General features: G+C 43.3%; 1 protein-coding gene across 7 annotated transcripts in view; it reads right to left on the bottom strand.

Annotated features, from left to right (window-relative positions):
* Nucleotides 1–13,323, bottom strand: part of Shi (dynamin-1 shibire) — a 69,882-nt gene that overhangs the window by 36,304 nt on the left and 20,255 nt on the right. For 3 of the 7 annotated variants that reach the window (XM_077678241.1, XM_077678234.1, XM_077678259.1), the window contains exons 8-13: nt 13,117–13,255; nt 12,774–12,980; nt 11,149–11,306; nt 9,916–9,933; nt 8,395–8,449; nt 1,536–1,547 (exon numbers count right to left, since the gene is read on the bottom strand). In XM_077678241.1, the coding sequence (XP_077534367.1) occupies nt 1,536–1,547; nt 8,395–8,449; nt 9,916–9,933; nt 11,149–11,306; nt 12,774–12,980; nt 13,117–13,255 (589 nt within the window). The remainder of the gene's footprint in view (nt 1–1,535; nt 1,548–8,394; nt 8,450–9,915; nt 9,934–11,148; nt 11,307–12,773; nt 12,981–13,116; nt 13,256–13,323) is intronic. The other 4 variants (XM_077678268.1, XM_077678263.1, XM_077678245.1 and 1 more) reach the window with 3 other exon arrangements.

Raw genomic sequence — 13,323 nt, 5'->3', positions numbered from 1 at the left:
CTGGGGCTAAAGAGCTCACTTTTTGGGCCGACGAGGTTGTAGGAAAAGGCGCACTTTCAGCATAAGCTTTGTCCTTGAAACGCGTTAAGGTGTTGAAAAGATAACAGTTAAGATGTACGCAAGTTAGGTTTGTCAATACAGGGGTCAGAAGTGTTGCTAAAGAAAATTGCAACTATTTTAAATCTAATCAACTGGCTTTTCATGCCAATTCATAGGGCACCTAAAGCAGTTAAGCTTGCATTAGTATATAAAATATATAAAATTTGCATTAAGTGCATTAACATTTGCCACATTTGCAGATACACCAGGCACTGCTTAGCTAGTTGCATGAAACAGAACCCTATCGGCCACCCAGCTCAGCTGCTTTAAGATTCAAGATTTTCTTGTAGAGACAAGGAACACAGAGCTACTGCGCAATGGTGCCTGGCAAATTATACGAAAAAAAAAAAAAAAAAAAAGCAGCCTAGTACAGCTTTCCTTCAATGCTGAATCGAAGAATGTGCCATATTTAGAGGCAGCATCAACCAAAAGAAACCACTTTAATCATGTCTTTTCAAACAAATCGCCAAATCACAGATAGAATTTACCGCTAAAGTCAAAGCAAAAGCCGGGCAGATTACTTTCGTGTTGGCATTGTGTGTATGCTGAAAGAGCAAATGCACAGTCTGCATAAGTACCATTACCATATCCACTCTACGCAACACCAACGAGATCGCACGACGTCTAAAACTTATTTTTTCACGACAAGCACATCCTCTAAGCATGCAAGCACAGCCGCAAACCGTACAAGCACTATGCACATTCTCCTCTAAGGAAGCCCTGAATGGGTGGCATCACAGAAAGAAAAAAAAAAAAAAAACCAACACTCATGCACTAAATTCCCACTTTAAGCACTAGGCACAGATCCGCCAGCATGTAAAAAAAAAAAAATCTAGACACCAACAAGATCAGTGGAATGACTGATTGCATTAGCCTTAGTGTATGGTTTAAATCTGAGTCAAAATGCAAAGAACAAACCACATTACCTCGGCACTGCCATGGTGGTAAGGGTTTTTTTTTTTTTTTTTCCTGTGCCACCAATTCGGGGCCTCTTCCGTTACACATCACACAATGAGAACAAAAGGTTAAAACTTCCAGCCAACATAGAATTCTTAAGCCCTTTAAGCCCGTGCTCCATCACCGGCTGAACAAGGCCAACAACATCAACATGCAGCTCGAAGCTTTGACCGATGCCCGCAGTCACTCCTGCGTTGCATGCCACTTAGCCCAGTTGAACAGGCACAATGCAAAACAACAAAGTGCTTAGTCATTCAATAATGAGGCAGCTGGGTAAACAAGTGAACTAAAATTTGGGAGGGGGAGGGGGGGTACTCAAACAAATCATTAACATGCAATCAAATTTTTGAGAGGGCCAGAGAACGTGGGGAAGGAATGGCTGCAAGGAATCTGCCAAAACTGAGCTGCTGCAAAGAAAGAGCAACGTTACAAGCAACTGTAAAATGAGAAAGAAAAGTACAATGAGATGACAGACTTACAGCGAAAACCGACTAGGAAACCAAAGGAAGAAAACGGAGAGGAAACAAAATTCTTGCCAACTTGGAAACCGAAATATGCAAAATAAGACAGAAAATAACAAGCTCTTTAGTGTACTCTTTGTCATGATCACACATTAAAAAGAACTTTGAGACACTGGTCTGCACGTGCCTAACCTTTCTACATGCAGGAAATTCACCCTGAAATTCTTTGTGTTCAAGAAAACCAATGATCAACACAGTGATCGCAATATGTTAAGAGCACTAAAATGTAGATTACTGTGCTTTGCTAATGTTTCATCGTGCTAATGATTTTTGCCAGGCCGGTTATGGCCAAAACAGCATTACTCATGTGTCCCCAAGCAATGATTCTTATCATCACCCTTACTGAACAACGACATATCCGAGATACTAGATGCAGGATGGCAAATGTAACAAAATAATACACATCAGCTGCTTTTGAACAGCTTTTCTTTATATTAGTGGTTTTGCACATTTTTACGTTTAGGCACATACAGTTAAACGATGCTCTCATCGCATGCATATGTCCTAATATTAAGCAAAGGAAGCAGTGTAGTAGAGATTGGGCGTGCTGACAAGCGAAAGCAAAAGAAAGCACAGTTAGTAAGAAAAAGCACACCGCATTAGTACAGCAATCACTTACTCATGCATGAAAATTCACAGGTACAAAATGGTTTCAGCAATTCCACAGATAGTATATCAAAATCACACTTAAAGCTACACAAGGGCAAAATCAGTTGCTTTCATTATTGCAATGCCCCAACAGCTTTGTCGGTCCAAGCATGACCTATTTGCCAGGTGTACGAGTGCTGTAGTAACGTAGCACAGTTGTGTGACCTGGCACCCAAACTTCGTCATGGCTCCTTACACTACGTACAAAATGTGCCACGCAGCATTCCCATTTGCCAACATCAGCCACACAGAAACCTCCACGCCCATGAGCTCTGCGCCACCTCTCCACCTAGGTGCCTCTGACTCAACTGGCTGATGCAGAGCCCACCTAATAGTACCCCACTGCCATCAAGCTGAGGACCCCTGGGCAGAGCTCGTAGTAAGAGCGTGTACTAATTGAAGGAGCACAAGCCATGTCGAGCAAGCCATGTCGACGCGGGTTCGATTCCCGGCCACAACGGCTGCTTTTCTGATGGAGGCGAAAAGCAAAAATGCCCGTGTGTAGATTTCGGCGCATGCTAAAGATCCCCAGGTGGTCAAAATTAATCCGGAGCTCTCCACTACGGTGCACCTCATCGCCTGTGTTGCATTGGCGCACTAAACCCTACAATCAATCAATCAATCAATCAATCAATCAATCAATCAATCAATCAACGATGTTGCAGTCACGATGCATGGAAGAGGAATTCGACTCAAAACGAAGATAAGAAAGCTCAGTTGGACAAGTAACAGGACACACAAAGTCCTGATTACCGAGGATGTTACACTGACGTATAATGTGTGAACTGACAGAGCCTTGCAACAGTTGTGCTATACCTCTACGACTTGGCCCTTCTAGCCAAGCTATCAGCCTAAATGCTGTGGACGTCTTACGGCGGACTTACACCTGCGCTACACGACCATTTCAAAGGCCTTTCGAAGGCCTGTGAACCAACTGTCTATGAAGTGCCCCCATTGGAAATACATAAGGCGCACTTGCGAGCATTCAACTGACAATTGAAAGTTACCATGTAGCACAGGCATTACAGACTTGTACGATTACCCGGCACAGGATTTGTTGTTTTTTTTTTAATGCAGGGCTTAGACTGGCTCTTTTAGGTTGCGTGCCTTCTTAATGTGAACAATTTCCTTTGAAACCTTGCAATTCAATTTAGTGCAACAAAATCCACCACTAAAAATGGATCCTGAAGCACACTTTACCGTGGCTAAAGAGCACATCGGGTCCAGTGCAGCCCCTCCAGGAGAACTTTGTTAATCCGAAAAGAACTTTTAAGGGAGTTATCACATATCAAAAGAGCCCATATTTCTTTCCTTCTCTCCCATTTAGCTCGTGATGCTGTTGAAGGGGCCACAATGCAGCTGGTTAGCAATGTCTGACCTCACAATACACACGTCAGTACTTCAGTTTGTTTTCATTTACTCAATCTTATTACAGTATCGTAGCGACGTCTGTTGTATCAACCAATGAATTTCCCCTGGAACTCATGGCGATGCGGGCTCACGCATCGCATCTTACGATCCTTTGAGACTTGGGTGAAATTTTTTAAGTGATAAAAAACACCTACTCATGCAGTGCTAAGCTGTTGGGTTGAGTTTTGACATTCTTGTAATTCTATCCAGTAGCATCAGATATGGCAGTAGCATCGAACACTTTCAACCAAGCAAACGCTTCAAAGCTTCAGAAATGTGTTGCGGGTATGTATATTTTATAAATGTCTCTGTAATTCAGACCTTTCGCACTCATAGGCGGGCTCTATGAAAAAGCAATAGTAGGTTGCTTTCACTAAATGCTTTGGTTGACGAGATATTTGGATGTCCACAGTTCCGTCCTTCAAAGGAGATGGGGATACCAACAAGCTATACAATTCCTTTTCAAAAAGTGTGTTGATGTCGTGTGGCAAGAGGCTATCTTATAAGATAATTAAAAAAAGGATAAATGTAGACAAACACAATTACACTTAGGCGTGCTGCCGGCCACGTTCATTAAAATTATTGGCAGTGACAGAACAGACGATGCAAGAACATTGCTTGTGCATTACATGAAGTGCATGAAAAAGCTGACCCATAGCAGTGACCTCTACTTTGTAAAGTGTAAAAGCAGCAATGACATTATAAAGTTGGTATGAAATATAAAAAATAAGTGCAGGAAAGGGGTGGCAAATTGTGAACTTGAATTATTGAAAAAGCAATATTTGATCTAGAGTTTGTCCTTGAGCACATAACCTCATAACTGTGTGAGTTAATTCTTACAGGAGACACCAACAGCACGAGCATTCACATCCTTCTTAATGGTTGCGCCTTCTTTCCTTCACAAGAAAAGTTGGTGCAGGCAATGCCACAAACAGTCCTCCGTGGAGAGAGCCTCAAGCCCTACGGCCATAGTTGTTGCCTTTAGCAATGTAAGCGTGCGAAAACTGCGCTAAAATGCTTAATTTAAATGATTATATTTTTTAGGACTCTCCACTAGACAAAATGCTACAAACATATTCCAAACAAAGGTTACAACACTTTGTGCCATTACCTCTCCTGGCACCTTGAAATAAAGTTACCTTATCCAAATGCAAATACTTTTCTCGTGTGATCAATATTTGATTAATTTCACCAAAACTGATAGTTTGGAGTACCTAATCCACAAGCCGGAGGCCACAAGAATGAAATGCCTTTTAACACGTGACTTCGTAATATTCCAGTCTGTTTTCACCAAGAAACCATTCACCCCGGCTACAAATGTGCGCAGTGATGTACAACCGATGTGAATGTACAATGGATTGATTGTGGGGTTTAACATGCCGACGCAACGCAGCCGATGAGGCGCGCCGTAGTGTAGGGCTCCGGATTAATTTTGACCACCTGGGGATCTTTAACGTGCGCCAAAATCTCGTACATACGGGCATTTTCGCTTTTCGCCTCCATCAGAAAAGCGGCCGCCGCGGCCGGTAATCGAACCCGCGACCTCATACTCAGCAGCACAACGCCTTAGCCACTGAGCCACCGCAGTGGGTGATGTGAATGTATACTTATGAGCCAGCACAGAAGTACTGAACTTACAGAGGCTAAAACGGAACGACCTATATGAAGTGGCTGTGCTTCGGTAGACATAAAGTCTTAACCTTTATATAGGTTCGACTTCCTATAGGTATTTATTTCTTACAGCTTATGGTTAGAAAGAAAAAAAAGGAGTTCACTGACGTGTTTATTTAAGAAGCTATACAATTTTGCCCAAATTATTCACAGGACTGATTTTTGTGAATCAAGGGCAATTCACAAGAAAAAAATGCCCTCCAAAAAATTAAGTTGTTTACAGGCCACTATCATTTTCTGGTGATTTTATTTACTGAAAAAGAAAAATGTTAAAGCATTCCCTAATTGCTGGCGCATGAATTGCCAAGCAGGCAAAGAATGAACATAGTCTGCAGAACCTCTTCAAGCATTTAAGCAGGAGCGACAAACTGCATTACCAACACTTTATCGCAAGTGAAAAGCCAGGCCCGACTATACACAATGCCACATGAACAGCACTTCCAGGGAAACAACACACACGCACACGCACACACATACACACACGCGCGCGCACGCACGCACACACACACACGCGCAGGTTGTTTCATAAGCCTAATAAATTTATATGAGCTGAATTGCTCTGGTGACATCACAGCTGGCAAGTATCACTCTTCAACCTAGCTCAGGAGAGACGCCATCCACAAGTGTGGCATTTTTTTTTTTTTTTTTCAGACACGTTTAAAGCCAGCATGCCAGCACGTGTCACAAAAATGTTGAAAGAAACTAGTTCCCGCCAATGATAAAACTTTTTTGAAGAAATAACAGCTGAGCAGATCAAAGCCAAGTTAGATGAAGTTGATTACAAAAGTATCCTTTTAGATTTACGTCTTTGTCTTACTGGAAGGGGAGCGGGTGGAGAGGGGTATTTGTTTTTTCAGAACCCCTAGACGAGCTCTGTAATCCAATCTCACCATCAATATATGCGGTGGCATATCTTGATGTGGGAAAATGTGTAGCGAGGCAATACCAGCTCAGCTGAGATTTTCTGCACAACTAAACAACTGCTACTACTACTAAACAACTGCTACTACAAGGGGTACAGATGTATTTATGGCACTTTGAATTACCCATATGGGTCAACTTGTTGATACACTTTAGAGTACCCATAAAGGCCACTTTTTTTGTGTGTGTTTGTGTGCGTGTGTGTGTTTGTGTGTGTGTGCACGTGCGTGTGCGTGTGTGTCTATGAACAATAGCATCAAGCTTATGTTCAAACTTGCAAATTAAGGCATTAAAAAGGCACATCGCCTATGAGGTTAACACCCCATCCAATACTGGCACAAGGGCATTTCTGTCATTCGTCCTCATCGAAAGCATCGGAAAATTTGAAACCTTAGCCCTAGTGAACAAGGCTTGGTTTATCTGAAATGCAATATCCTGAACAAGCAAGCTATTGAAATTAGGCTATTGTGTTTAAAGGCTGCATACATCAAAAACAATTTGCATCCATACAAATGAATCCCAAGAGGTTGCTAAGAAAAAACTGGTCCAGTCCGAACACTTCACAGCTTAGATAAGGTAATCCTCAATGTGGAAGCATTACAACGACTGGTTGGCAAAGTGCAGCTGATTGACTGGCAATTGGCAGCAAGAGGCTGTAAGAGTAAGCACAAGCTTTCATGTGTGCTACTTTCTCCTGACGTAATACCACGATGGTTACAGATGTGAAGGATGCTTGGAAGTGACTTTGCTGAAGTGCCGCAAAAAAAGGAGCCCAGGCACACTCCAGAGGTCAGACTGGTTGTGGGCATGTGCCACGTGCAGCCATAAGCTCCTTTCAGCACTGCGAACACCTCCATCCCAACCTCTAAAAAGTCATGAACTTATTACCTACAGCCTACAGATTGTTAGCCATTGCAAAACAAGGGTATGAGAACCTTTAAGAATACCAAGCCATGTGGACCACAAATGTGTTTATTGAAAAATGCTACGAGAGACGGAGACTTAACCAGCAGCTAGTAAGTGCCACACTATTTGCCTCACTGACAATTCTATTTTCTTTTCTCGGCACACAGCCATGACCGACTCTCCCCGGCCATTGGCTAAGAAACTCAAATGGCAATCAAGACTGCTCCCTCATTTGTGTGAAGCAAGAAGACAAAACATGGCTAAAGCAATGCATGCACGTTAAGACTTTGCCATGTTATCCCTGTGATTGCCAAGCAACATATGCAGTACTCAAATATAAACCTGTGCCTGCAGCGTATGAATAAGTTGCCCTATCATGCCCTATCAACACGCCTTAGTAAAGCATTGAAGGAATTGTAAGTGGTAATAAAGCCTACGAGAACCTGTCATACTAACACTTGTTACCTCATGACGTTGAAGGCAAATAAAAAACGCATGTACATTCAAATATAAACGGACGGGTCTAAGAATAGCATTGCATAATCGCCACTTATTTTCAGTATCGATTCGCAGATTCTTCTGTGCACGCCACAAGCGTTATAAACAAATCAAACTTGTCACGCCAAGAGCCTACATAAAATCCACAGACAACACTGCTACAATAAAATGGACCTTGAGAAACTAAAGGGCATGACAATGTAATCACAACTCCCATTTACGATATTTGCAGTAGATGAGGACAACAGGTATTAAAGTAAATTAAGCGCCCCACTTATACCAAAAGTGCCCTCTATGCGGGTTTTCAACTATTAGCCCTCATATTTCTGGTTGAGCCTGCTACTAAATCAGAACAATGCAATTTTCTTTCAGCTCAGTCTGTTGCTTCATCTCGACAATGCAGTTTCCCAACCTGCATACCTCCGCAAGAAGGTGGCAGGGAAACCCACAACGGCAACTACACTTGCTATAACAGCTACTTTAATAATGAGCAAGTTACCACAGCTAGTGAGCATGGCGAGAACTGCTTGGATGTTAGCCTACAATCATAAAATGGAAAAGACTAAAATATTTTGGTATGACAGTACTTACTTTTTTTTCTCCCTTTAAACAATGAATCAATTCCAAACACAGTTTAGCGGAGATCCTCGTTACTTTCGAACAGGCACCATGACATGCCACACGTTTTCGTTCAGCACATGTAATTACCATGCAACTAAACGAAACGGGTGAAAAAAAAACTGAAAACAAACAATTCACTAACCTGGTTTCCCAGTTTTCTTTTACCGGCCGATGACACATCAGCTGTTTGCTGAGCACTGCAGGAAGAGGGCAAAAGCCATGACCACGCAAAAGTTTCACTCTTTAAAATCTGCACAGCAGGCAGCAACAGCACCGCAAATCGTGAAACAACAAGGGCAATCACGACACAACAGGAAACGAATAGCAAATGCTTGAGATAATACTTAAAGTAACCAAGAGACAGTAGAAGCAGGCATGATGAATAGCTGAACACAAGGCAGTGACCATTAAAGGTGAGCGTTGTCAAAGTCATCGCACTTCATACATGAGCCTTCAACGAATATAAAGCCAACAATGCCGGCTCTAAATTAGTTGGGTAAATACACCTCAGAATTAGTTTCACAGTTGCACTGACCGTCTTAAACTAGTCCTTGACAAGTGATGGCTCTGCCGATGATGCCAACTGATTAGCGACTTCAATGCCCAAACAGAGTAAACTGCCTCTTTGCCCGAGCAGCTCCACGCTACATCTCCCCCCACCAATGGCACTGACTACTGTCCTTTATTTGTTAATACCGACCAGTAGCTCTAGCAGTTGACCTGACAGAGGATTAACCCCAATGCGCGCCTCATCGCCTGCGTTGCGTCGGCGCGTTAAACCCCACAATCAATCATCAAGGATTAACCTCAAGCACTACTGCCTTGCTGGGTCAGAAAAAGGGGCAGTTCTCTAACACTTGCCAGTACTGCTCACTTTATTGGCTGCAATTTTTATCCTAAAATTCTCACTAGCCACAGTTTCACCAAGGAAATACAAGATAGAATGGTAGCCCTCAAAAGGTGGCCCACAAAAGCACCTTTCCGCCTTTCGACTGAAAGGCGAAAAGCCCCCTCCTTTTGTTTTCTTTTCCTGCTGAACTCTGACGGCAGGCAAAAAATTGGCTTTACAAGCCATGTGCATCCTTCTGCCTTATCCAGGTGCGCTTAATAAGTAGGCTTCTTTTGCACAACACAACAAGAAAGGCAGACGCACAAATAAAGAACACACACAAAGCTTATGTTAGGTAAAAATTGCTCTTATGATATGTCATACGTCGGGACACAACATTATCATGTCAAGACAGGCCAGCCTCCACAAGAGAGTCGGGTATTCAAACATTGTTTTACGTCTGAGAGAAGAGCAACAGGGTAATGCCACTGTTCAATCTGTGGTACACAAAATGTTTCAACACCCCCAAGTTTACACAAACTGCACCACACGTGCAATGCCAAGACAAGCCTCTGAGGGCATGCGCTCTTCCGACACTTAAAACGCCCAATACAGTAGATGCACGTTATCAAATTAAGTGCCCCATTCACACAGTGTTTTGCCTGCCAGAAAAAAGGTAGCAGTGACACTACGCGAGGCACTGCAAGCACACAGCCCATGTTGTTACTGAAGCCCCCACCCAGTGTGCATGTACAGGTGCCCAGCCCCTTCCTGGAGCCCACAATGAGGGCGCACTTAAAAAGCAGCAGACGCTCAAACATGTGTCCAACTCACCCTGAGTGATAATCGTCCCTGCGAGTGCAACATTTTGCCCAGACATACACGCAGACGAACACAAGATGAACCGTCACGAAGGGTGAGTTGCAAGGAGCCGAGAGAACAACGGGGAAAAGAACCAAACGTGAACAAAAGGGAAGAAGAGCCACTGAAGTTCCACAGCAGCTACTACAACACAGTGCGAAGCAACCAGGAACAAGCACTAGGCTGGTGTGCCACTACCAAGCACTACTCTATTAAACCCAGAGTAAGACTAAGGCAGCTCGAGGGAACAGCCAAAACGCATGAATAAAGGTCTAGCTACGAAGCAAAAGTGTGAAGGGAAGCAGCGTCAAGGATGAAAGCAGATAGAGGACATGTCTCAGCAAGATAAATGACAGCAATGCTCGAAGCACCACGAGAGGGAAGACTGCTTCAGTTCACTACACCGTTTCATATGCAAAGCAGACTAAATCCCTACAAAAGAAAAATATGGCTACCAGCCCAAAAGAGGACAGGGCATAGAAAACAATGGGCAGGAAGAACAGTAATCATGAGAGAATTTCCAACATGGCACAGCATTAACATTCTACCACTGCTTTCAAAAGCTGCGTTCCCAAAGGAAAGTTTCAAGCCAAGAGGCACATGGCAAACGCCAAAAATGGAAGGGATTTCAGGGAGGACAGACACAAATGAAAAGAGCCACACCTGGGGATGAATCTCTACCCGGCCTAATTTGCCAACATTCGTAAAAACCACTACCGCCAACAGGCAGACTCGTAGCATGACCTCCAATAAAATTGTAGGCCTAAAGAAGGCATGCAAAGGGAGCATTCAGAACTATAAGCTCAGATGCCATGCAAAATGCAAGACCTAAGATGGGCATGAATGAGCCTTTAAACGCCTTGCTTGGAATAAAACTAAAAGCACTTGGAGACAAGACTTCCCAGTCCAGCATATGCAGCTAGTGACAAACCAAAAACTATTGCACATAAGACAGCACATTTAGGTCCCCACAATGCGCTAAAGAAATGGAACAACAGATAGAGAAAAAAAATGGCAGAATTGGGCAACAAGGCCAGCAACAAACGGGTGCAACTGCCATGCACACACAGTAAAAAAAAGCTCATGCAATAAAGAAACAGCAGTTGTACACACATAAGACAAGAGGCTTTTTAGCAGGGGCCTCAAAACAGAAGAAAGCAAGAAAGAGGGGAGGGGGGAAAAGCCGAATAAATGACATGAACTCACTTTGTGAATCCAATAAAATCTTCGTGGTTGGTGTTCATGTATGCCAGTTCAACCTCAACCAGCAAAGAGATTTGATGCTTGGCAGTCTGCTCTCGCTCGCGCACATGTGAGGTGATTATGCGCTCTGTTTCCTCTCGGAGTCGCGGGTAGCGACTCATCTACAAAGAAAGCACAAATCCCGTCAGTGAAAATACGAGCCCTGCCTGAGACTCGCGTATACAGTTTGTGGCTCTCAAGTGTTCTCAATTGTTTGCATTACCACCAGCAGGCAGCAGGCCGCCGAAGCAAAGAATTAACCGGCAGAACACATTAGACATTCCCACCAGACAATGTTGTAGGAGTAGAAGTACCTATGCCGCATTTTAAACTGTTGAAAAACTCAGACCTTTATATATGGCTGTGATGTGCTCCATTCGAAGTATCCAGCTAGGGTTGCCACCTCCCCCCCCCAAAAAAAAAACGGCCCTTCGAGGGGGGGGCTGGGTTGGGCTATATATACAATGTAATTTGTGTTGAAAAATAAAACTCCATGTTTTTGACATGCAGTGCCATTTATTGTAGCGTTTTCTTAGAGAGAAATCAACATAACGTTTGTACTGAAAGTGATTGAGCGCTTGGTTATTGTTTTGTATGTGCTTTACTGAAAAGTAACTGCAATTGCTGACCGCGGTGGCAGCATTTCGTTGTTTTGTTCCTCCCTTAGGTCCCCCTCCATCTCAGGCACCGTGTTCGCCCGCGTATTTCCTCTGCTCGCGTGCCTTAGCGCAGCTTGTCGACACATTTATCGTCTTAGTTGTTGAATTGACGCTTATAAAATGACCAAACGGACATTATCACGGCATGAAAACCAGAAAACCGGCCAATGACGGCCGGTTTTAAGCATGGACCGGCAACCAACCCGCTGTTTAAAAAACCGGTCGGGCCGGTCCAAAACTGGTCAGGTGGCAACCCTATATCCATCCAGCTGAATACCACTGATTCAGGCACACAATGTAAGATAATTAACCTAGAAGACTATATTTGGAAAACCTAACAGATGTACATGTGATCAATAATCGAACACAATTTGATGGTTAAAAACAAGAACAGCATTGTAGTTGCATTTGCTGCAGTGCGAATAAGCAAACAACTTCAGATAGCACGAAGGGGAGCACTACATGTATGTGAAGCCGAATTGGTATTGCCACTGCCCCTGACTTTTCTCTTTAGAAAGGAACACAACCCCAAACCTTTTGTATAGCATCCCAACCAGCTTACCTTAGCACTTAATATGCTGTTTTTATGCTGCAACATCTTTTGCAGCTGATTTGAGAAGCAGATAAAAACATTTTAAACAAAATGCCCAGCAAACAATCTTACAAATTCTACAGGGCATAAATCTGAACTTCAAAAACAAAACATTGCTCAGGCAAGGCACAGTTCCAAAAAATTTTATCTTGACGGGACCTGAACAACACTATGAATAAATGTCTTTCGATCAAAAGTACTGGAGTATTTGAAAATGCACTATACTCTCTTTAGAACACTTAAGCAGCTCCGGTGACGCCATCAGATCCAAACAGCTATCCCCATTCTGCACATTCTTGCTTCGCTTATAAGCTACAACAGTAGTAGCAAACGCTCACCTTTTCAGCGCATCGCCGGATGACATTACCCAGTTCAGCCACAACCAGGTCTACACACTTGATCGAAGGCTCCTTCAACTTGGCAATCTGCTTCTTCACTATAGCCTCAAAGGCCATATCTGGAGTAAACAGCCCAACTCGAATGCCGTGTGTGTTGCGAATAGCAAACGCTATCTCCTTGCGCAGTTCTTTTTCGTCAAATTCCATCTGAAATGCCAATTCCATCAGCCAGTCAGTCGCCGGTTATCTGAACCCTTATCCGCAGGCTAAGGCGCACAAAAAACACCGGGGGAAGTTGGATGCTTCTAATTAGATTGAACAAAACTTAACACCCTTTTTGTACCTTGACAATTTCGAAGGGAAACCTCTCGTGGAACAATCTGTTGATGCGGGCGCCACCAGAGAGCTCTGATGTGTTGATGGCAGCGGAGCCAGAACCCTCAATGTTGCGTTCAAAGTCAGTCTGCAGCTGTTGGATCATTCTGAAAAGAAAAAATTTACAAACACATTAAGAAAACCTTTAAGGACTCCTCATTGTCGAATGAATTTG

This window comes from Haemaphysalis longicornis, unplaced genomic scaffold, assembly GCF_048455015.1.
Source record: "Haemaphysalis longicornis isolate Haplotype H1 unplaced genomic scaffold, Haemaphysalis longicornis Haplotype H1 scaffold_1, whole genome shotgun sequence".
Taxonomy (NCBI): domain Eukaryota; kingdom Metazoa; phylum Arthropoda; class Arachnida; order Ixodida; family Ixodidae; genus Haemaphysalis; species Haemaphysalis longicornis.
Note: the sequence above shows the minus strand (reverse complement) of the source record. Positions and strands in the feature narration are given on the sequence as shown.